Consider the following 27,504-nt stretch of genomic DNA (forward strand, 5'->3'; position numbering starts at 1 on the left):
GCATCTATAGGCTATGGGGAAGTTTTTCATTCCGTCAAAACTTCAGCAGTAATGAAAGGCCTTCAAAGGCAATGAATAGATGGATATTTTGTTAAGACTCTTGAAATATATATATATATATATATATATATATATATATATATATATATATATATATATATATATATATATATATATATGCGTGTGTGTGTGTGCGTGTGTGTGTGCGTGTGTGTGTGTGTGTGTTTTCAAAAAGGCCCATAAAAGAAACACAGGAAATATAAATAAATGTTATTTCGACCAATAAACATTGGCCCTCTTCAGGATGTAAAGTAGAAAGGAGGAATACAGTGGAGAGTGACGGTTTATATAGGAAAGCTAAACAGTGTGTTCAATTGTTCTACAGTTGTTTTAATTGCTGGAAGGATTAGCCAAATTCAATTACATCCAGGTGTTTCTTCGTATTGTTGTGCCAAAAGGAGGATGTCTTGATCTCTGATGCATATCTGGTGGTCGGTCTCCGTGGGTTTTCTTCCTAATGATAGGGTTGAGAAGAGTATTGTCCACTGTGTCAGCTTTCCATTGGCCGCCGGATATGTTCATTGTGTTTGATTGCTTTATGATGGCTGATTCTAGGATTTTCCTTCTGTATGGACAAGTGCTCTTAAAAAGCAAAGACGACTCACACCAATTAATCTGGTGCCCTAAATTTTTAAGGTGAACGAAAATCCCCGAGTTTTCATAGCCATACATAACAGATCTTTTGTGTTCGGATAATCTTTGCCCAGCGTAGACTTTTTCACAATCCCCACATGGTACTTTATAAACGCCAGATTCTATATCTCTTTTATTTTGATAAACATTAATAAGAGCGTTTCCTATGGTCTTTGGATATGAAAAAAAAAAAAACAAAAAAAAACAAAGAGGTTCTCAGTTTTCATATTATTTGTTATATTTTTTATACCTTCTATATATGGAGTTTTATCTTATTTACAAAATCTCTTTGGTTAGTAACATCATGATATTTATAATATATCGTGTTGGCTTTGTTGATGGCCTTTTCTATGACGTAGGTCGGGTAGAATATTTGGGCGAGTTGTTTACGAATGATTTCAAATTCTTTATTTAGGTACGCTTGGGTAACAGATTCTCAAACCTGTAAGAAATAGATTAAGGGCTACTCCATTTTTTTTTCTTTTTACAGAAATGCCATGATAACTAAAGAAATGAATGTAGGAAATAGAGAAAGTTGGTTTTCTCTACACAGGGAAATTGTATCCTGACGATTCCCTTATAATTAGTATATCCAAAAAAGCTAATTTTCCATCTTTTTACCATTCAGTTTTAAATTTTATGCAAAGGACAAAGGAATTTAGATTATTGAAAAATAAATTAAAATCTCCCCAGCTATCATACCAATATGTGAAAATGTCATCAACATAGCGTTGCCAAACCATGTTCGTAGGTTTAATTGTTCTTAAAATTTCCGTTTCAAAGTATTACTTGTAGAGATTGGCTAAAATTGGAGATAACGGGCTGCCCATACTACAACCAAATTTTTCTTTGTAAAAATTTCCATGGAAAGGGAATACGTTATTCCAGACACTTAGTTTAATTAACTTAATTGTTTTTTCAGTACCGAGGGGGAAGTGCTCTTCATAGGGGATTAATTTTTCCCCAAAGAAACCTAGTACATCATTGATCGGGAACTATGTAAATAGGGATTCTAAGTCAAGACTCTAGAGTTTTACATTGTTTACCGGGATATTCAACCTATTGAATTTCTGGATAAAGTCTTCTGCATGCTTGATATGAGTGGAAGAAAAACTCCCTAGAAAGGGAGACAGAAAGTAGGCTAACCATTCTGATATATTATATATAAATAACCCTTTTCATGAGACATATATATATATATATATATATATATATATATATATATATATATATACATGCATATATATATATATATATATATATATATATATATATATATATATATATATATATATATATATATATATATATATATATATATATACATATATATGTATATATATATATATATATGCATACATGTATATATATATATATATATATATATATATATATATATATATACATATATATAGACACATATATATATATATATATATATATATATATATATATATATATATATATATATATATATATATATATATATATATATATATATATATATATACATATATATATGCATATATATATATATATATATATATATATATATATATATATATATATATATATATATATATATATATATATATATATATGAATACATATGGCATGTACAGCAATCTTAAAATTACATAAAGATAGTGAAACAATTCCCATAGAAAACTGAGTTACACCGGAACACCCCATATTAGAAAAATTATTCATAATTTGTTTAGAAAATATTTATTTTGAAAATAGAAATGGGGAAAGTGTTGAAATTAGCATTAATAATGAATATCTTAACAACTTAAGATTTGCAGATGTCATAATTCTGTGCAGTGAACCCCAACAGCGTCTGAAAATCATGGACTGTCCAGCCAAAGGCCACTTTTGAGATAAAAACCTGTTTGTGATATAACCAGGAGGAATTGTATGAGATGACAGAAGATTTGAAAAGAGAAAGTAAAAATGCATGCTTGGGAATGAATATGGGTAAAACTAAGACAATGTTCAATGAAAATATAGAGACACCAAGTGAGGGCTAGGGATTAAGCTCTAGAGATTGATGATTGATATAGGTACTTGGGACTGACAGTAAGTGTTTTCCCAAGACAAGAGATCAAAATTAAAAGAAAAATAAGCATGGGAAGGAGAGAAAAATCAGATTATGAAAGTAAAATGGTCCTTTATTTTCTAAAAAGAAAAGTATTTCATCATATGGTGTTACCAGTGTTAACTTATGCATAAAAAAACTTGGTACCTCTCTAATGCCTTAGCACATATTGTACTTAAAACTCAAAGAGCTAAAGAAACGTTATTGATGAAAATAACCTTACGAGGCAGAAAAAGAGCAACATGGATATGAGAGCAAAATAGAGTAGAGGATATTGTAACAATATTTAAGGAAAGGATCAGGAGATGGGTAGGATATATAGTGAGAATTACAGAAAAAAGACATTAGAAATAACAGAATGGCTCACTAGAAATTGCAAAAGCCAACGAAGGAAGAGAAGACGATGGATTGACGAGCTAAGACAATTTGTAGGTATAGACTGGTATAAAAAGACCATAATCAGGTGCGATTGGAAGGACATGTCTAATGCCTTTGTGTCTCATTGGACTAGTCACAGCTTAAGATGATATTTATATTTCTTACAATATATCACCAAGGTAATTAAAACCAATGTAGTTAAAATGTAATGAAAGTAAAGGTATTATTATTAAGATCTAGCATAAGATATTTAGAACTCAAGGTACGATATATCAATGTAAGATCGAGTCAGTTACTGATGATTAAAGATGTCGACGATATTTCACATCTGTCAGATAAAAGGGAATTTTTTTTTTCTCGAGAGTTATGGGGTGTATGTATTTTTTCTCAAATTATTAACAGTCATCATTATATCGAACAATACGTGTGTTGTGAGCTACGCGCCTAAACTAGAGGTTCATTGCATACGTTACGCATCTCTCTCTCTCTCTCTCTCTCTCTCTCTCTCTCTCTCTCTCTCTCTCTCTCTCTCTCTCTCTCTCATCTTTTCTTTTCAAAGAAAATCATTTGGTTAAATCTCCTTTTTATTGTAAAATAGCTGAATGATATAATTTCTATGTACTAAGCAACATGGTTTTCTCATTAAGTAATCTTAACTATGTATTCAATAACCTTATATCACCTTCGTCAACAGAATTATGATCGTTCAGTCTGTGGGCAAACATTTTTATATTCTCGAGTAATTTTACCATGGTTAACGAAACAAACCTTCCGGAGTTTCTCCTTATCCTAAATCAAATCCGTCTCTCATGAAACAAACGCTTCTTTTAATAACTTTTTTGAAATTCTTTTTAATTGATGACAGAAGGTGCGCTGAAATATCAGATCAAGCAAAAATGTTTGCGTTGCATTCATTGCAGCAATAATCACTAATGGAAAGGGTCCTCGTCAGTTTCAGTATGCAAGCACACGTTTTTAATCACTGGAGATCCCAAGAAGTACTTACGAATAAGGAAAATTTTAATTTTGAACTTTCACCCACCTCTTCTATTTAGATTTTTCACTTTTAATGATACCAATAAATATGTACTGAAAACCTTCATCATTTGAATTTTTTGTTCTATTTCTTTTATTTTATTTTATTATATTTTTTTAGAACCTTTAATTTGTGTATGGGTTAACTCTTTCCCTCCGATCTTTTCGATTTACACTTTACTAAATAGGACTCACCTGGAAACCATTAACGTACGGGTACATCTATAAATGCTATGAACCTTGAACAATTACACTGGAGAAGCATAGGTCTAAGGTTGGGAGTTTTGGACAGCCTATAGGTCTGTCTGCTGAGTCATAATCAGTCAGTGCCTGGCCACCCCATGCCTAGCTTGGGTGGAGAGAGGGCTTAAGCGCTGATCATATGTATACATGGTCATTCTCTAGGGCATTGCCCTGCTTGCTAGGGCGATGTCATGGACCCTTGCCTCGGCCATTCATAAACGAAATTTGAACCTTTATGAAAGACATTGTGCGTAGGAATGGAAAGACAAAGAGTGATTTTATCTGAGATAGCTGATGGGTGTAAGTTATATTTGCAGTATCAGGAAAGCTTAGGAACAGGCAAAAGAGGGGATTGCATAGGTAAGACTGGGTATGGTAGAAGTAAAAATGATGGTAGTGGGTATACAGTACATGATCCAATAATGGAAAAGAATGAGTCTGAAGGCAATTATTTTTTGAAAATTATGATTATGTTCCAGGATATTTTTAGAAGACACAGTAGGGTTGTCGTGCTTAGAGATTTGAATACAAAGGTAACAGAGATAAATAAAGATGCTGACAGTTACGTTAGGGAGTTCGTGGAGAAAATGAAAGCTTTACTAAAAGTTGAGGATAAATATTTAGAAACAGGTTTATATTTTTTGGAAACACTTGGTTGGATCAGGATATAGAAGGTTTAGTCAAGGAAGAAAATTATCACTTTTCCAGGAGATATACAGATGAATCTCATGATCGTACATTAATCATTTTGTTCATTAAACCATCCCAAGTCACATGTAGTGAATGGATAAATATATGTCTATTACGATATCAATTTATATGAAATAAAGACTTGATGGATGGACCTTGCTTTCATGAATTTGTTGCATATATGTTTTATAGGCTTTGAACCTCACAAACCTTTTTTAATTTGTCTACAAATTTTATGAATGTATTATTATTATTATTATTATTATTATTATTATTATTATTATTATTATTATTAGCTAAGCTATAGCCTAGTTGGAAAAGTTCTATGCTATAAGCTCAATGGCTCTAACTGGGAAAAATAGCCCAGTAAGGAAATGGAATATGGATATAAATAACCTACAAGAGAGTTAATTACCAAATGAAATGAAATGAAAATTATATAAAATATATCATATAAACTATAAAAACATAAGAAAAACAAGAGGAAGAGAAATAAGACAGGATAGTGTGCTACCCTAATACAGTGGAAGACCGTGGTACAGAGGCTATGACACTACCCAAGACAAGAGAATAATGTTTCAAGTTGTGAGTGTCCTTTTAACAGAGCTGTTTACCATAGCTAAAGAGTCTCTTCTACCCTTACTAAGAGGAGAGTAGCTACTGAACAAATTCGGTGCATTAGTTAACCGTTTTGTCGAGAAATTTTTTGTTGGTAATCTTTGTGTTATCATATGTATGAGGACAGAGGAGAATGTAGGAAGAATAGGCTAGACTATTCAATATATGTGTAGGCAAGGGAAAAATGAACCTTAACCAGAGAGAGGGGTTCAATGTCGTAGTGTCTGGCCAGTCAAAGAACCCAATAACTCTAACGGATACAATCACTGGATCAATGAGTAGAGAAATTCAGGATAATTTTAATTACCTCATGAAAATCCCCCGTAAAGAGGTTGGAATGGCCAACATATCAATTAATATTATCTGATACTTATAAACAAGTTTTACAAGTACAACTCCATATACATAATGAAATATTTGCAATTAACAGATGAATTTTTTTGTAAAATCTTTGAATTTTTGACAACTACAATTTATTATGTGCTTCAAATCCTTGTTGCTTTGAAGGGCTACTCCATTCTGGAATTAATTAACAGGACGTTTAAAGTCAGCCCCAAATGGTTTGCTAATTGATGTACTTTATTATCTCATAAATACGTTACGAAACAGATGGAGATGAAAGAACAATATTATGAGGATTAGTTTAAAAATCATATATATGATACCAAGCATGCAGCCGTAGTTCATATTAGCAACTGAAATGAAGATTTAAGCAATAAGTAGTAAATATTTCACATAGATAGTTAGATGGGCCATGGTTACATACTAGGCTTAAAAACTTGTTTCTAAATGACAAAATGTCTGATTAAAGTTTTTCGGTTTGCTTTGAAACGTGGCATTGCTCCTTATTTCCCGATTATTCTTGTTGATTCAAGATGGAATCAACATAACTTCCTACATATCCTTTTCTTTTAATAGCAGACATTGATCAAGTAAAGACAATATCTTTCGAAATCACTCCTTCATGATTTATCTTACATTTGTAAAATGCTAACGGCATCATCATCATCTCCTCCTAAGCCTATTGACGCAAAGAGCCTTGATTAGATTTCGCTAGTCGTCTTTATCTTGAACTTTTAATTTAATACTTCTCTATTCATCATCTCCTACTTCATGCTTCATAGTCCTCAGCCATGTAGGCCTTGGTCCTCGAACTCTTTTAGGTCCTTGTGGAACCCAGCTGAACGTTTAGTGAGCTAATCTCTCTCGAGGAGTGCAAAGAGCATGCCCAAACCATCTCTATCTACCCTTCATCATGATCTCATCCACATATGTCACTCCAGTAATCTCTCTTATAGTTTCATTTTTAATCCTGTCCTGCCATTCAACTCCCAATATCCTTCTAAGGGCGTCGTTCTCAAATCTACTAAACCTATTGGAGATTGTCTCGTTGTCATACCATGACTCATGTCCATAAAGTAACACCAATGTCACTCAACTTATATATAGTATGATTTTTATATATAATTTCAGTCGATTTGATTTCCAAATATTTCTTAACCTAGCCATTGCTTGATTTTTTTTTTTTTTCAATCTTTCACTAAAGTCTAATTCTAAAGACCCTGTATTGGAGATCATAGTTACTAAATACTTGAAAGATTCTACCTCATTAATCATTTCTCCTTCCAATGATATTCTATCTTCCATTACATACTCAGCTCTCATCCTCTCTGTCTTTCTTCTATTATCTTCAATCTAGCATCGTATGATATTTCATACATTCTGCTAAGTAAGCATTGCAAATCCTGAGGGGTTCTGCTAACAAGGGCAGCATCATTAGCATACTCTAGGTCTGCTAAATTCTTATCACCAATTCAGTCCAATCCTTTTTTTACTATCTCCGACTGTTCTACGAATTACAAAATCCACGAGGAGGATAAACAACATAGATGACAACACATTCCCTTGGATTAGTCAGCTGTCCACTGGAAATTCATTTGATAAGACTCCATTAAAATTGACTTTGCACAAAATTAGTCAGTGCACATTATCAAAGGCTTTTTCATAGTCCACAAATGCCATCAACAGTGGATTTCTATATTCTACACTGTACATGTCTCAAAAGGAAAATTTAGTTTTTGCAACTCCTACAATTTCTAAATCCTGCTTAGTCATCTCTCAGATTTTCATCAATCTTTCTCTCTAGTCTCTTTAGAGCACACTATATATTATCATAACAAATAAGGTAAGAGTTATGCTTCTGTAATTATTGCAATTACTCAGGTGTTCTTGTTTTGCCATTTTCACCAACACTCCTAATTCCCATTAATCAGTTATTGCCTCCTCGAAAACTTTCAACAATCAACTTCTGTCTTTGTCTCCTTTTTATAGTTCCCCAAGTATTATTAGATATCCATAGCTTTCTCCTTGTAACTGCGTGTCCTAAAACTTCACTACCAACTGACTGATATGTTTTTAATATCACACCATTCTTCATTATGTGTCTGCTCTTCGTCTCTTAGAGTCTCTAAGACTGCAAATCGAGTCTTACATGCAACTGTAAAAGTTTCTCTTTGCTCTTCTTCTAAAAGCGTAGTTGTATCAAACCTAGTTATTATATCTACCTTTCTGTTGCGTGCTTTCAGTTTTAATTTCAGTGTGGCATAGATGAGCTGGTGTTCACTACCAATATCTGCACCTCTACAACCTCTTACATTTGTCAGAGTCCTCCTTCACTTTTTTATAATGGCAATGTGATCTATGTGATATTTGTACTTGCCATATAGTGAAGTCTGTGTATATTTGTGGATGTTCCTGTGTTGAAAAAGAGCACCTCTAATGACAAAGTTATTTGCTTAACAGAAACTTATGAAATTTGCTCCATTTTCATTTGCAACTTTGCCAAGACCCTCGATTCCCATCACATTCTCTATCCCTTGATTATTCCTTCTAACTTTAGTATTGGAGTCGCCAATCACTATTTTCATATCTCTTTCAGGGATCTCATCTATTACACTCTGCAGTTCTTCATAGTATTCATCTTTCCTTTCTTTAGGGGAATCATTTGTTGGGCATAGAAAACTGTAATACTCATATCACACTACTTTGATTTGAACTTTGCTAGGAACAATCTACTATTTACAGCTCTCCACTCGGTTAATGACTTTTCTGTTCCTGGTGTCATCATCATTCCTACCCCTTCTCTCCGAACTACATCTGATCCTCTTGAGTATATATATATATATATATATATATATATATATATATATATATATATATATATATATATATATATATTGTATGTATATTATATATATATATATATATATATATATATATATATATATATATGTATGTATATATATATATATATATATATATATATATATATATATATATATATATATATATATATATATATATATATCAATTGCCAAAAGTTTCCTTACCAAACTATATTTCATAAGTTCACTCTCCACTTGCTGTAAATTACCAATCTGTTTCATGGTTCTCTCATTCCAATTACCTATTTTCAAATTTTCTTTGGTATTTGTAAACCGGGAGATTCTTAGCACCCTGCTAAGCCAAGGACTGGGGGCCATTATTTCATCATCTCTATTGATAACTGACTAAATCCACAGAGGATTCATTGGCTGGCTACATCAAAGGATAGCCAGTGCCTATCTAACGAACGGAAGTGACCCCTGCCGGTCCATACTAATTCTAGTAAGATCAACCGCCAGGCATCAGGAGTAAAAGCCAAAGAGACAGATTGTCCATCGCCTTAAATCCAATCCGTCACCCTGCTGCCAGCGACTTCATCGAGATTTTGGGGGGCATATTCTTTCATACCCCAAGCTCTCATTACTCCACCAGGTTGCTCATCCGCTTATAAGAGTATAACCGTTAGCAAACATGGATTGCGAATATATACCTCCTACTATGAGATTCAGGGCCTCTGTAACACGGTTTTTTGGACTTTGCTCCTTATCAAAGCATCGGATGTAGCTGAAAGATGACATATGTATATTTTACAACCACACACAAATTTTGTCAGCATTATCAATAACCTAAACCCGATAGTTTTAATTTCTATAGAGTAAAAATGCTCTAGCCGACGCCATGGCCAGTGATAACGAGCCAAGTGTTGAAAACATTCATTACGTAAGCAATGTAAACACCTTTTGACAAAATTTTGCCCCGCCCATCCACCAGACACCTATACACCTTGTTCCATCGGCTCTGAAACCCATAACAGTCAAGAATGGCTAACAGGATTTGGAATTGCCCCTGTGGTTGCAAAACTGCATTTGTCTTACGACTTGCAACTTTATAGAGTCAAGAGAAAGCCCGTGGCCATGTTTACTATAGTCTGAATAGGTAATTATTCAGTTTCAGTTTAAATCCAATGTTTATGGTCTGATTTGTATTTAGGTAACATGATTATAATACTTGTAATGTCATACAGGCTTTAGAACATTTCCATTAACTATTCACTATGCCACCAAGAGAGAGAGAGAGAAAGAGAGAGAGATTGTATGTAAACAGTCTTTATATAACTATTTTGTTAAAATAAGAATTTTGTGCTAAACTCTCCATCAGACCAACGGATCATCCGATATAATTTTTTTTCTTCTTCTTAGGCCGTATGACCGTGTTGGCTATGTTTTGGGCATGACTGCATTTTGTAAATAAATCATGAATAGTTTTAGGAGTTTTATTTGTACATCTAATGGGAATTTATAAAAGTAAAGTGAACATAATTCATTTATCCTTTAAAATAATTATTACATGTAGCAAAACAAATAGTAATAAAGATGATATTGTAATGAAGGAATGATACCATACTTTATCTTTAGCTTCAACATCGGCAATAACATACCCAGTTGCCATAATTTGTCAGCTTAATGAAATAACCTATCATCTAATGTTTAACTTAATTTCTGAGGAGGCCATGGCTTATTGCACAGTGAAAAAACATTACAAAGACTTTATGAATGGCGGAACGATACATAAATGGGGGGGGGGGTACCTGTTCTAGCATAGTAATACTACTGTAGCAGTAGTACCGCAACAGTAGTATACATGAATTAAACGTTTACGCCAACTGCTGGGATCCTTGAGGATCATTTAGCACTTCTTAAAACTACTCGAGAAATGAGTTTTTATAGCCAGAATTTAAGTTTTCTGATTCAACAATGCCCATGATAGCCTTCAGTGTTATCCTGAATTATAATCAGGCCAAAGTGGGTGGAGCCTCGTGAAGTCATCATTCTGACAATAATTATTGGTGAAGGTTTAAAGCCAAAATACGGTACCGGCTATTTTTTTTTTTTTTTTTTTTTTTTTTTTTTTTAACAGTAAATAGGTAGGTAGATAGACAATAAATAAAAATTGCTTGACATTTGATATAGCAGTTATCAAATCAAGCTTGTCTACTACGTTTTTGAAAATTACCAACTATTCCCTACACCTTGTCAATCTGATTGTGACCTATAAAGTAGACTGTTATTTCTTAGGAAACTTATTTTGGGAGTTAGACTAATAATCGAAGTGTTTTTGTATTTATTAACATATTTTGTTGGTTTGTTCATTATGACAATAATCAGAGGAGAGGTTTCAGAGTTCATAAAGGTGTACTGCTTTGCTTTTATTTAAACTTTTGTGTCATTGTTGGCAGAGGTATAGCCTTCGTTACGTATAGCCAATCATCGATCGAGAAAGAGGGAAGAAATGCCGTCATAAGTTACGTAACGAGTGCGTTCGTAACCTTTTCTCTGAGTAAGTTGGCCCGTCTTCAAAAAACGTCACTTTTACATTATAAGTACCAAATTTATTCAACCTACGTAATGCAGAATATAGTCAAAATTTATGTGTAGATATAATGTGCATTCTGAAGAAGCGTTATATTTATAAAATTCATAGATAAAAAATTATTGCGAAAAAACCGTGTTACACAGGCCCTGAATCTCATAGTAGCACAGATTGACTAACATATCCACAAGATAATGATTATGCTAAAAATGAGTGAAGGAATAAGTATAATGTTTACATGTATAAAAGTTATAGCCTATAAGGTTTTTACGTTTATGGGGTTCTTAAATTATGAAAATAATTGTAAGGAACCTTCAGTGAAACTGATGAGAGAGGAAAGAAGATTATATATATATATATATATATATATATATATATATATATATATATAATATATATATATATACATATATATATATATATATATATATACATATGAATATATATATATATATATATATATATATATATATATATATATATATATATATATATATATATATACATATGTATATATATATGTATATATATATATATATATATATATATATATATATATATATATATATATATATATATATATATACATTTGTTTAGTATTTCACGAGATTGCACAAAAGTAACATTGTGAGGATGAATATGGATTTTCTAATTTAGAATCACTACTGTTTCTTGTAATTGAAAATATAAAATATAAAGAGCTAACAAGATAATTGAATAGTAATTTCCTTCTTGCTTTAATAAATGAATTTATCATTCCGGGTAGAAGGCAAATTCAGTCACTTTTTGATTGGTCCTCTTCTATTATTTAGTTAGATACCAATGAAATCCTTTTTTTTATTGGACTAAATTTGGGTTCATGGAATCAGTAATAATTATTTCTGGGAATTATGTGTTTGTTGTCCGTCTCTCTGAAAAGGCATCAATTACTTTTGAAATCAATACAAGTTGTTTAATGAAAACCATTATGTGGCGCTTTTTTGTTGTTTAAGTGTAAATTTGCAGTTTCAAATTACTCACTGAACTGAAATTCTGACTTTATTCCGTTACATATTAAGTTAGTTTAACGATCTAAAAAATACAAAATTCAATTTTAAAAATTTTTCCATGGGTAAATAGATATAAGGCTAGCGAGCTTTAAAGCCGTAAAAAAATTTCAAAACATCATAATATTATCTTCTGTTATTTACTTTTTACAGAAAAAGCTGCAGAGTAGAATAACAAGAAAAAAAAATATTCATTTGCCTAATTTCCAAAGAAAGAATAGATAAGGATATTACGGTTAGAAGTAAGATAATAAACTATAATTATGATATATATATATATATATATATATATATATATATATATATATATATATATATATATATATATATATATATATATATATATATATACATCTTGTGAGCAGCGTCCAACATTTATCTACTTTTGAAACCTAAAAAAAAAAAAAAAAGACATTCTGAAGAGATCTCTGCGCATAGGTGGGATTCGTACGAAGTTGAGAGATGATTTAAGACCATCATCTCCCTCTGGTCTCATTTTCTGTGAACATTAAACTATAAGTGTAGAATTATTCTTCAAGAGAGGAATGTTTGAACTTCACTGATATTACACAGGAAGGACAAGAAGTTAATAGTGTAGATCCAAGAGAATATCCAAAGGGAAGAAATCAAAGCTGTATCAACAGCATTGTTATCAGAAATCCCAGGCTTTGCTTAAACAGAACTCAGGAAATTTAACCTTATTCTTATTTGCGTTTGATACTGATATTGACGTTTTTGGTAATAAATAAAATTAACAATAGATACCGCGACCGTAGTAAACCATTTGTGAAGTAGTGTCGTTAGTGATCATCGAGTGATGGATTGTAGGTATTACTGAAATGCCTTTACAGAACCCTTTCATGCCGGAGCTAATTCCCCTTTTTATCTTCGCTAGGATGTAATATTTTGATAGGCAATATATTTTTTTTTTTTTTTTTTTTTTTTTTTTTTTTTTTTTTTTTTTTGTATTCGTATGACTCAAGAGCTTTTTGACTGAATCTCATGAAATTTTGCGGGATGACTGGCAGCCATCAAAGGAATATTTGATTAGATATTGGGAGTGATTGGTTTTATGGTCAAGGTGAAGATTAAAAAAAATGTCAAAAAATCTTTGTGCTATATAGGAGACTATTTTTTATCGAATTAGCCAGAAACCAATGCCAGTATGTGCATAATTCAATTGTGATATACAATATAAACAAGGTCAAGGTTACGAAAATGTCAGAAAAGTCTTTTTGCTATGTGGTGATTAAATCTTATGAAATTTTGTGGGTGGATTAGTAATGATTCAAGGACAATTTTATTTAATTTTTAGCGAAATTCGATCAAAAAGGAAATTTAAGGTCACAAAAAGGTAACAAAATACCTTAGTGCTTTATCTTGGTCAATTTTGATAAAATTTGCACGAAACTTGTTCCAAATGTACACGATTCAATTGTCTATTTTGTGATGTGGTGTTGGCGAAGTTATACGGTCTACCAAGTGCCCGGTCATCTTGTTTTACTTTGCATCCATTCCGGCTTCTTCTCTTTATATTTTATTGTGAGATGGTGATCTCTCCACACCTATATATCCCTTGTGTATGGCCTTCTTAGCCCCAACGTTGAATGAATTTAAAAAAATTATATAAATCAAGCGACATAATATTACAGAAAATATATTTGATAAGATAATTTTTAATTCGGTATGAAGGCGTGTATCCATAGGAATTATTATGGTAAGATTATGAAATAGGCATAGGAGGGACCATGGGTTTAATAGTCTTTGGAGTAAGTCTGAAATTGTAAGATGGTTTTCTGATATTTTCATTCAGAGTGAGTGAGCCAAGTAGCATGTAAATGTTGGGAACCAAATGAATGTTTATGATGGGAAATGATGTGGATTGTGGATCATGCGACACTCAAAATATTGGTGAGTAGATCGTCTGGTGGGAAATGTAAAAAAAAAAAAAAAAAAAATATCCATGGTAAGCGAAAATTAAAAGTAGATGATTTTGATAAAACAAAGTAGTATGATGCAAAAATAAAGCGTTAATCATCTGGTACGAAGACGAGAAAAAGTTGGAAAGATTATTTTCATGACGAAACAAAAGACGTTTCCCGATTAAACGAAGTAGAATAAGAAAACGACTCAGCCCCAAAATATACGACAAGAAATAATAAACCATCTAAAATGGAAATATCAGTCAATATAGCAGCTGGCAATCCCAAAGGATTTATATAAGCGTAGAAAATACTTTATAGGCAGACTAGGAAAATGATATAAAAATCGGTAAAGGATCAAACAGTTTTTAGGTTCTATGAGGCCAAATTAAAAGCATTATTGTTTAGGAAAATACTGGATCAATACTATTCAAACATTTTTCATGGAAAATTCACTTCACAGACGCGGCTGTGTCTTTTGAAGATTGATATCTCGAAATTCAGATTTTACTTAACATTAAATACACCGGAAGTTCGTGTCGTTTTTTATGTACGACATGACTTGACGAATGGCTTTGGGGAAATGATAGTTGTGATGAGGCACATGAAGGTTTTCTAAAGACTAATTGTAAATATCCTCTGAGAGAACTTTTCGGGAACAGTACCAGGAGATTTTTTTCCTGATCCTACATCACTCAGCGTAGCCTAGGAAATGCTAGCGATACGCAACACTGTCGTTTAAGAAAAATAACTTTTTTTATTAATCAGAGTATTAAATGGTACCAAAAAAGATGAAAATTGAATGATGATAGAACTAAAGGCGCATATATAATTAGGGACAGAATTATTGTAAAGATTGATACAAACATACTACGAATAAGATATCCATGTAGAAATACAGTGACGATAATTAAAAAGGTTATGTAAACACAGTTATGCTAAAAGCTTATACCTAATTAAATACTAATGGTACCCAAATGCAAATATTTTATTGTCAGTGTAAAATATTACTAGGTGTGAAAAGATATAACATTAATTAAAAAGAAAAAAAATCTATTTTCTATAATGAATATACCGCAAATGAGAAGAAAAGGCAACTGTATAGAGTATCAATTGATCTTTATGATAGCGATAATAGATGAGATATTTTCCCTGACAAACAATGATATGAAACGGGAAGAATAATTTTTTCTGTTATCTACCATCGAAGAATATAAAAAATGGAAATTATCAATACAAGAAGTGCTAAGGATTTCAAGGATTAGTGTGAAAGAAAATTATCAATTTCTAGTGACGATTAAATGATTTGAATTTATCAATTAGCTCATTGATTGAAGTTTGAACTTTCAGTTCACATCAACAGGTTTTACCTTTGTAAGAATTAATATTGAAAAATTCATTTCCGAAAGACTAAGTGATAAGATTTTTTCCAGAAACAGAAAATCACATACACTCTTATACACACACACACACACACACACACACACATATATATATATATATATATATATATATATATATATATATATATATATATATATATATATATATATATATATATATATATATATATATATATATATATATATTTATATATATATATATATATATATATATATATATATATATATATATATATATATATATATATATATATATATATATATATATATATATATATATATATATATATATATATATATATATATATATATATATATATATATATATATATATATATATATATATATATATATATATATATATATATATATATATATATGTATATATATATATATATATATTATTACTTGCTAAGCAATAATAATAATAATAATAATAATAATAATAATAATAATATATACACACACACACACACACACACACACACACATATATATATATATATATATATATATATATATATATATATATATATATATATATATATATATATCTCCTACGCCTATTGACGCAAAGGGCTTCGGTTAGATTTTGCCAGTCGTCTCGAGCTTGAGCTTTTAATTCAATACTTTTCCATTCACCATCTCTTACTTCACGCTTCATACTCTTCAGCTATGTAGGCCTGGGTCATCCAACTCTTTTGGTCCCTTGTGGAGCCCAGCTGAACGTTTGGTGAACTAACCTCTCTTGGGGAGTGCGAACAGCAGCCCAAACTATCTCCATCTAACACCCATCATGATCTCATCCACATATGACAATCAAATAATCTCTTTTATAGTTTGATTTGTAACCCTGTCCTGCCATTTATCTCCCAATATCCTTCTGAGGGTTTTGTTCTCAAATCTACTAAGTCTATTAGAGATTGTTTCATTGTAATACCATGACTCATGTCCAAACAGTAACACCGATCTTACTAACCTGATATATAGCTTGATTTTTATATATAATTTCAGGCGAATTGATCTTCAAATTTTACTTAACTTATCCATTATCTTTTTTTTTTTTTTCAATCTTTCACTAATTCTAATACTTAAGACTCTGTGTTTGAGATCATTTGAAAATATATAGTATGCCATTCTAAAGAGACGGGAGAGAAAGATTAATGAAAAGCCGAGATATGAACCAGAAGGATTTAGAAAAGGTAGAAGCTGGACTAACCAAATTTTTATCTTAAGAGATGTTGTACACAAATGCGGATAATATAGAAATCCCCTTTTGATAGCATATATGGACTATGAAAAAGCCTTTGATAGTGTGCACCGGCCAATTTTGTGGTGGGTCCTGCGTTATTGAAATCCTCTTAAATATGTAAATTTGATCAAGTCTGTTCATGAGCATAGCAAGTGCCAAGTTAATGTTAATGGAGTTCTATCAAATGAATTTCCAGTGAATAGCGGAGTATTCCAGGGGAATGTGTTGTAATATATGTTGATTATCCTTTTCATGAAGTTTGTAATGCGTAGAACAGACAGGGATGGTGGAGAAGGATTGAACTGGATTGGTGATAGGAATTTAGCGGAGCTGAGTATGCTGATGATGCTGTCCTTGTTAACAAAACACTACAGAATTCAAAATACTTGCTTATCAGAATACATGGAATATCACACGAGGTTGGGCTGAAGATGAATAGATGAAAGACAGATTAATGATAATTTTTTCACATTTATATGTGTTTTTCATATTCAAATAAGGCAAATATTTTTTTTATATATTAGAGTCTGGATTCTGTTAACGACCTTGGGATCAGAGCCCCAGGCGAAATCACACAAAGACATGAGATTCTAACCGGCCGGGAGTCGAAACCTAGACCGGGAAGCTTGTATAAACAGTGACACTACCACTTGGCCACGAAGAAAGATAAAAGTCAATAACAATTATTCTGTACTTACACATGCCGAATTCAGGTTTTTTTTTTTTTTATACTTAGAATTGACGTCAACCTATCTTCACCATCATAGGTAATTGGCATGTTTGTGACTTGGCATTCGATTAATGATAAATTTTGCACATTTGGACGCGATTTTCATATTCAAATAAGCCATATGGCTTATTGTCTTTATCAAGTGATTTCTGGTTTCCACAATTTTACAAATTCTTTTATACATCTGCTTCTACAAATATTGTGGTTAATTATGTTGCAATTATATTAAAAATGGTATGTATATACACACAAATACACAAACACACACACACCGTATATATATATATATATATATATATATATATATATATATATATATATATATTTATATATATATATATATATATATATATATATATATATATATATATATATATATATATATGTATATATGTGTTTGTGTGTGTGTGCATTATATATATATATATATATATATATATATATATATATATATATATATATATATATATATATATATATATATATATTTATATATATATATATGTATATGTATATATATATATATATTTATATATATATATATATATATATATATGTAAATTAATATATATATATATATATATATATATATATATATATATATATATATGTAAATTAATATATATATATATATATATATATATATATATATATATATATATATATATACTGAAGAAGTTGGTCTATTGTAGAATAAATTCAACAGTTTATTCTTGATTTATTTTTATTTATTTTTTTGCTATTTCGGGCACAAAGGGAAGGTAGAATTATCTGACAAACACACGTGATTTCAATCAATGTAAATATCACCCACGAATGGCATTTAATACCGAATTCTATCTTGGGAATATATATCCACTTGGAATTCATTATATGGTAACAGCTTCTGGCCGGGTGGAGATTCGAACCCCCACCTGTTCGGCTGGAAACTATGCCTGCAGAGCCTCTGCCGACTGAGCTATCAAGAGAGATAAAAGTTTATGACAAGTCCTCGTAAAATAACCACGTGGTGCAAACTCACGATTCAGCTATCATGGTGGAGATGGGTTTATTTCAAGTCCATGAACAGATTCCTAAATTCGACAGGAATATGTACGAGGACTTGTCATAAAATTTATCTCTCTTGATAGCTCAGTCGGTAGAGGCTCTGTAGGCATAGTTTCCAGCCGAACAGGTGGGGGTTCGAATCTCCACCCGGCCAGAAGCTGTTACCATATAATGAATTCCAGGTGGATATATATTCCCAAGATAGAATTCGGTATTAAATGCCATTCGTGGGTGATATTTACATGTATATATATATATATATATATATATATATATATATATATATATATATATATATATATATATATATATATATATAGTAGAAATAAAATAGTGCTGCTATCCTTATCTTTATTCGGTAGTTTTTGACATAAGTTATGTCTTCAGCCTATCTGCAATTATTATTATGTAATATTAATAAGATTAATAAAAATCATCCTAAGTAAATATTTAGGAAGATATAGTTCCATGAACTGCCCAACTAGCTCTAAAATCAAACAATCAAGGAACATAAGACCATATAAAAGACTTATTACACTATATAACTACTATATAAAAGACTCAATAACTAGTATACCTAGTCACCCGCAGGAGACGATGACCACCCATCCAGAGCAGCAACCAACAGACCAAACGGATCAATGGTTCACCGGTAACTGAACAGGTAAGTCCTTATGCAAGCTGGGGTTTGTCTTAAAAATGTATAAAGATTCTCAGTTGGCTGACGCTACTATGTGTGTCTGTAATTTTGAAATTTTCCTTAGAAATGGCATGACCAGATTTAAATGCGTGGTCATAAACAGCTAAAATTGGCCTCTTATTTAAAGGTATGTTAGTTCGTACCTAACTCTCTATGTGCTCCAAAATCCTACACTGTAGCTGTCTAGATGTGCTTCCAGTGTAGCACTCATTACAGAGTGCACATTGAAAAGTGCATATGCCACCGGAACAAACGGGAGTAGGCAGACTCCCCTTATATTTAAAAAATGAGCCAACTGAGAGCTTGTTGGTAAAAATTAGTTTTATATCTATGTGGGGATAACACTTCCCAATATCATTCATAACCTCTGTTCTTAGTCTCTCCGAAACATAACCATAGTACGGAAAGGAGACATATAACTTTTTCTTACTGACCGTTTGAATTGCTAAATTTTGACTGTAAATTTTGCCCAAAAACTTCTCGACTTGATTGTAATAGAGGTTCAGAGGGAACCCATTGTTAACAAAAATTTATTTTAGAAAATTTTCTTCCTCATGAAACCCCAGATAAATTGAACATACATGATAAAATCTAAATAACAGTGTTTTTATCGAATTAATTTTGTAGATTTTTGGTTCCGAACTTAAAAAATTAGTGCTTAGTCCTGTAAAAAATTTTTTTCGAAATACTGAAGTTTCAAAGGTATTATGTTTCCGAGAGACCAAGACATCGAGAAAAGGCAAAGTATCACCCTGTTCATTTTCTTTTGTTAAATACATAGCATCGTAACATAAAATTTACGAAAGAAAATGAAGAGGAATATAGTTATTTACAAATCAAATAAATATTGACCATTATGTATCTAAAACCAGTTTTTTACCTTTTCGTAACCTTCACCTTGACCTTTGACTCGCTCCTTCCAAAATCTAATCTAATTGTTCTCGGATCATGGCCAGTCATCTTTCCAAATTTCATGAGAATCAGTCGAATATATTTTGAGTTATACGAATCATAAACAAACAAACTTTAGAAAAATAGATAAATAGGCCTATTAAACAAAATATAAACTTATGACGAAGGTAATACTTGTAGACGTATATTGAATCTTCCTAATTTAGATGTTCAAACTGATTGCTATTCTATTGTTGAAAGTACAAGAAAACATGAATGAAATCTCATATCTAATCGTTTTTTTCCCAGATTTTGTGCTATTTTTCTTATATGGTTTTTCTATCACTTTTCCATTCAAATTTAATGTTGACTATTAAAAAACATATCAGAGATACTGGTTTAACTTTTTATCATGGGAATGTGTTATAACTGATATGTGGTGTATCTGGTGCAAGGAAATGTTATAACATTAACTGATGATGATGATTAGAAATCACAGAGATAGGTGATAGACTTTGGAATAATTTTACTTTTATGTAGAAAAAAATCATATTGGTACAATTGAATTACTGGAAAAGTTATGTAAACGAAACGAAAATTTCATTCGTAAAAAAAGCTAACTTTAATAAGGAATGAAACATTTCGGAATAACTTTTAACATTAAGCAATTTGTTTAAGCTTTCCGTGTTTTCAATGTCACATCGCTGCTTGCAAAATCAGCGTGTAGTTGATACGAAGTAATAATCCAACGAAAATGTTGCAAAATTTTTCCAGGACAGAGATTACTTCAAAGAATACTGAAAAATAGTTTTACCTATTTATAGAGAAATGCTGGAAATATCTCGGTAAGTGTATATTATGCAATATGTAAGAATAATCTAAATTAATTTAGGTGGTCAGTAATATGAATTAAAATTGAGTCTATCAAAGGGATAACTAAATTAAAAAATCGATTGCCAGTAAGTCAAAATATATTCTTACACATTGAAAGTAAAATGAAATCATATCTTGAAGCTGACTCATTTTTGGTTCATTAAATTTCTAATATGATATTTCTTAGAGTTAGAAAAAAAATCTTAGCGACCTTCATATATAAGGAACTAATCATCTTACTTTATTTGCACGTTTCCTACAATAGAAAGCTCTTCAAACCCATGAAACTATAAAAAGTTTTGAGTAGATCTTTTGTCTTTTATGTTCTCCAAAGTACGTACGACCTTTGATTCCTTGACTTTCACTGATACTCGACATTTCTGGCACTAGTTTCCGCTGCAAAATTGATTTTGAAGAAGAGGATAACGTCTTCGAAGGGAATTGGGGGCAGCGGCTCATCTGGGGGGAGGTAGAGTGCAACTCCACTTGACTCCCAATGATGCATGAGAGATAAGGGGCACATGAAGTTATATAGTAAGATAGAATTCTGAAGTCGAAAAAAAGATTCTTTGATTGATTAAATGACATTTATGCAGGCTACTGTCATAAAATTTACAGCCACATTAATAGTATAATGAATATTTGTGAACAAAATATATTCAAAGACATCCACCCCATAGGTAAGGATAGGTATCCTAAGTTAGGTTTAGTGAGTAACTAAAGTTAGGGGGTGCTCTTATGTCTGTTTTCTCTCAAAATTGGCCCATGTTAAAAATTGGAAAATCTGTGTAAAAAAACAGAGCTTAGGAGAAAATGGTGATGTAAAGAAGACGGTGCTTGGGAGATAACAGCAGCAGTTAGTGCCGATTTGTATATAAAGTGCACGGTTGGTACACTTCAGACTCTTTATTTTTGGTAGAAGTACTCAATGATTATGTAGAAATTCTAAAATTGTTGCATGATTAGTTAAAAGTAATCTAATTGTTTATTGTTGGGTATATTCACATCTATCACAAGGGTAGTCATGACTAAAGTGTGCATTTTTGAATTGAGATAAACGTTGAAGCACGTTCTTTAATGAATAAAAAAGAAAAGAACAAAAGGAGTGATTAAAACATATCTTGATTCTGATTAGCCAATTCGAAGTGAAGATATGTCAAAACGGAAAGAGAAGCATTATAATGTGACGGACCGAGAGAAGGTTGTGACTCAAAGACAGGATGAAAGCAACTGAGTGAGTTTATTATAGAACACTCACCTTTATATACAAAAGCTCAATGCAGCAGGAAATTTCATGGTCAAAACCGACACCGTTACCGGTGAGAAAAACAGGCATGTTTATTCAGGTTCTTTTTAGTGTGAGGGAAGAGCGAAGATATAAGCATAATATATACACAAAATGAACAATGTACGATCGTGTGACACACGGTTGGTACATGGCTCCCCCTAAAAATGATATACTGTACATGTTAAATAGGGCGCCCTGATCTAGAGAGGCGAACTGTAGGTGGGTCATCTAGCAAAAGATCAGTAGGTTTTAGACGATCAATGGAGACCCAGTCTTCTTTGCCACGAATGTTTAGTAGGAATGCTTTTGGACTGCGTCGGATCACAAGGAAAGGGCCTGTGTAAGGGGGCGTTAACCGTGGCTTGCTATGTTGTTGTGCAAGAAGACGTGCGTTGCAAAGTGCAAGTCTGTCGGTATGTGATGCTTCACTGGGGCTTGTAAGTCTGACAGTATGAAGTAAATTTTCCCACGACGTGACGTATGCGCTGGAGATAGTCCTAGGAGGTTTTAGAAGGAAATAATTCAGCAAGGACGACCAACTGGGGTTACCATACACCATTTAAACTTCCAAGACGTCGAGGGCATCTTTAGGAGTGGTCCTTAGTCCCAGGAGGACCCAGGGAAGCAGAATAAACCAGTTGGAATCCTTGCAGCGGGACATCAAAGCTGCTTTGAGGGTGCGATGAAAACGTTCAACCATTCCATTGGCAGTGGGGTTGTAGGCCGTTGTCTGATGTTGGGGGATGTCCAGGAGATTTGCTAATGATGTCCACAATTGAGAGGTGAAAGTGGTACCCTTGTCAGAAGTAATATGCTCACGGATACAAAATCTTGCAATTCATCCTGAGAGTAAGGCAGATGTACATGAGGCGGACGTTTCAGTTTCCATGGGAATGGCTTCAAGCCAACGAGTGGAGCGGTCGATGACGGTAAACAGGTAACGATGTCCTTGTGATGTGGGTAGGGGGCCGACAACGTCGACGTGAATGTGTGCGAAACGACGCTGAGGTTGAGGAAAGGTGCCCACTCCTGAATCCGTGTGTCGATGTACTTTGGAAGTTTGGCAATAAGTACAGGCACAGACCCAATCCTTAGCACCCTTAGAAATGCCATGCCAAATGAACTTCGTCTTCAGCAGCTGTGCAGTAGAACAGCACGAGGGATGTGAAAGGCTGTGAATGAAATCAAACACCAGCCGGCGCATGGGAGCAGGAATCCAAGGTCGCGGTCTACCAGTACTGACGTCACAGAGGAGGGTGTTGTTGTAGTCTTCGAGGAGGGTCTTCCCAACGGAGGGACGTGCAGGATGTCCTACATGCTTGATACTCTGGATCCTGTTGCTGGGCTTCAGCCAGGGCGTTGTAATCCAATCCCAGTTGAATGGCAGCCAACGTGTTTCTTGACAGGGAATCGGCAACGGGATTCATTTTCCCAAGGACGTATTGAAGGCTGCAATTGTATTCAGCCACGGCGGAGATATGTCGGCGTTCACGGGCAGATCAGGCGTCAGACTGTCGACTGAAGGAGTGCACCAGAGGCATGTGGTCTGTGCAAATGACGAAGGGCGTACCCTCTAAGAAATGGTGAAAGTGACGAACAGCCAAGTGCACCGTCAGCATTTCGCGATCGAAGGTAGAATAACTCAATTCTGCCTTTGACAGTTTACTGCTGAAGAAGGCCAATGGGCGGGGCGAGCCTTTGACCATGCACACATAGCGACGTTGCTGGCATCAGTGGAGAGAAGGAGAGGGGCATGTGGGATAGGAAAAGTGTGAGCCACAACGGTTGATAGGGCCTTCTTTGCATTGCAGAAGGCCACTTCTTGAAGGGGACCCCTCTTCAGGTCCTTTGGGTCGCCCTTGAGGGAGGCCTAGAGGGGAGCAAGAGTGGCGGCAATGGCTGGCAGAAAACGGTGATAATAGTTGATCATGCCCAAGAACTCCTTCAGAGGTTTGATGGTCGAGGGCGCGGGGAAGTCTTGAACGGCTGATACCTTCTCAGGGAGGGGATGGACTCCTTCAGGAGGGATGCGGTGCCCTAGGAACGACACTTCTTTGGCGCCAAAGGTACACTTGTCGTACCGGACTACAAGGCCGTTTTGTTGCAGGCGGTCGAGCACGATGTGCAGGTGACGGAGGTGTTCCTCTTTTGAGGAGAACACAAGTGTGTCGTCCACATAACATACACAGAAGGGGAGGTCCACTAAGATGCCATCCATGAGACGTTGAAACGTGGCCCCATCATTACGAAGGGCAAAACAGGAGTAATTGAAGGCTTATGTATCAAACGGAACAGTGATGGCAGTCTTTGGGATGTCTTTTGAGTTCATAGGCACCTGATAATAGCCCCTCAGGTGGTCGAGCGTAGAGAAAAACTTCGCTTTGTGCAGGTGAGAGGTCACGTTGGCAATATTTGGGAAGGGGCAGTAATCCGGTTCTGTTTGCATGTTCAGGCTCCTGTAATCCCCGCACGGACTGAGGGAGCCGTCTTTCTTCAGAACGATTGGTAATGTGACGTCAGCAACGAGAAACTTCCAATTAAATTTACCGTTTCCAAACGATAATGTGAGGTTCTCGTAACCGCAGGTAGGTATCGCAGATTCTTTGGCAGCTACCAAAAGGACGTCGGCAGACGTAGATAGACTACGTCATGTCCTGAAGAGTTCCCTTGGCAAAAGAGAATGACAAGCACCTGTGTCTACCAAAAATCGCACGCCCGGTCCTGCATCATGTAAAAAGAAAAGATTAGAAATACGGGAGGCCACCCCCACAAGCGATGGCCTACTTACACGTTTTTTGGCCACTGACAATCCTTGGCACATTTCTTCGTGGTTGCTCCGAATCTGAATTGGTAGTAGCAAAACTGCGGCGGATGGGAGGTAGTAAGTGGCTGTAGAATTCGTTGGTTGGGGCGCGAGCGAGTGGTGGGTGGTGGGTGGCTTTGTCGCCGCTTCGGCACGTCACGGGGTAGGCGTGTATGTCCTACGGCATTCACGTCAAGTTCGGTTGACGTTGAATAGGCGTCCTCTTTGTCAGGGGTGGTGGCGTTGATGAAGGTCTTGAAATGGCTGTCCATAAGGGCGTCGGCTTTTGTCATCAATTCCTTTATGGGTAAACTATCGACATCGGGTATGGCAGCGCGTATAGGTCCAAAGGGCACGAAGTAGGTTCACCTCACGAGGAGAGCCGTCTGCGGCAGGTTGCAGGTGAGCGATACTGGTCATTTCCTTGAGGGCGAGGGAAGTCCTTTGGTCCCCAACAGTTGTTGCGAGAGCTGAAAAAGCTTTGCTATACGGGCGGCTGGCGACGGCGAGTACTGCTGCAGAATGTATGTTTTGAGCGTGTCATACGCTATTGGGGTGTCTCCTTGTTCACAAAGCCAGTCGAATATTTCAGGGAAGGTGTCTTAGGGTATCACCGCGAGAACATAATCTGCTTTGATGGTTGAGCGAGTCACGCCCTTGATGCGAAACTGGATGTTTGCGCACTGAAACCAAGCAGACGCTTCTCCGCTGGCGCATGATGAAAGTTTCAATGGGGGAGCCGCAGCATCATCTTCCGTAGAGTCCGCCATAGTACCAACGATGGAGGGGCGAGGGGGGATGGAAGGCAGGAGGAGCGAGTTGACTTCCGGGGTCACCAATATGACAGGCCGAGAGAAGGTTGTGACTCAAAGACAGGATGAAAGCAACTGAGTGAGTTTATTATAGAATACTCTCCTTTATATACAAAAGCTCAATGCAACAGGAAATTTTATGTTCAAACCAGACACTGTTATTGGTGAGAAAAACAGGCATATTTATTCATGTTCTTTTTAGTGCGAGGGAAGAGCGAAGATACAAGCATATTATATACACAAAATGAACTATGTACGATCGTGTGACACACGGTTGGTAAAATAAATTATATTGCTTGCATAAACTGCTCATGAACAAATGAATGATCATGAAAAGAGGTTGCTCGTGGCATAATTTTATCCAATACCCAAGTGAAGCAAAAAAGCAAACGAAAATAACTTCAGTTGCCGAAATAAGTTCAGAAAGGTGATTCAACTACAAGGAAGTTGGGGAGGAGATAATGATGGAGTGATTGAAAAGAATATAAAAAATCAAGATAACGAGAAAAAAGGGAATTATAAAAGATAAAAGTTGGGTTAGTAATTTAGCAGAGTGATAGTATTAGCCTTTAGAGAACAGATTAATCAATGGATAATGCAATGCGAGACTTAAAGAGACAGAAATTAAATCATTTTATAATTTTGTGTTTAATATGTTAATCTAAAGAAACACAATAAGCGAAAGTACGAACATAAGACATTAAATTTTACACCATCACTGGAGTTACTAGCTCTAAAAAAAAAAAAAAAAAAAAAAAAAAAAAAAAAAAAAAAAAATAAATAAATAAAGTATTATCAGAGTCCCTTAATGGTATGACTGAAAACTCTCTAAAAACTCAAAAGGTCCGTTAATGATCGGTTATTGGATAGGTATTGCTAGAAATTGCCTGTAGGTCATGTGAAAAAAAATATAATCATCTTCTAAAACTTGACAATCCAAAGATACTACACACCAAAAAAAAAAAAAAATGATTACCATTAAATGAGAACGTTTTTATTTTCAGCCTTTTATTGTAAAAATTTGAGTATTACTAAAACCTGTTATGTCTGTTTTATTCTTTTTGTTTTGAATTGTATTAATTTTGTAGACTTTCTATATATGGTGATTCAGGTTAATTTGATTATATCTTTTACAAGCACTACAGTCCTGAAACTGCAAAACAAAATGGTGTAAAAGTCTGATTGGGGAATGAGTTAGACACGAAGGCTCCATCTTTATTATATTATT

At 33.8% G+C, this 27,504-nt stretch overlaps 1 protein-coding gene across 1 annotated transcript in view; it reads left to right on the forward strand.

Annotated features, from left to right (window-relative positions):
• LOC137643061 (uncharacterized) overlaps positions 1-22,607 on the forward strand; it is a 47,924-nt gene extending 25,317 nt beyond the window's left edge. Inside the window, exon 4 of the mRNA XM_068375908.1 lies at positions 22,509-22,607. Coding sequence (XP_068232009.1) covers positions 22,509-22,607 — 99 coding nt within the window. The remainder of the gene's footprint in view (positions 1-22,508) is intronic.
• Positions 22,608-27,504: the final 4,897 nt, after the last annotated feature.

Source organism: Palaemon carinicauda, chromosome 6 (assembly GCF_036898095.1).
Source record: "Palaemon carinicauda isolate YSFRI2023 chromosome 6, ASM3689809v2, whole genome shotgun sequence".
Classification (NCBI taxonomy): domain Eukaryota; kingdom Metazoa; phylum Arthropoda; class Malacostraca; order Decapoda; family Palaemonidae; genus Palaemon; species Palaemon carinicauda.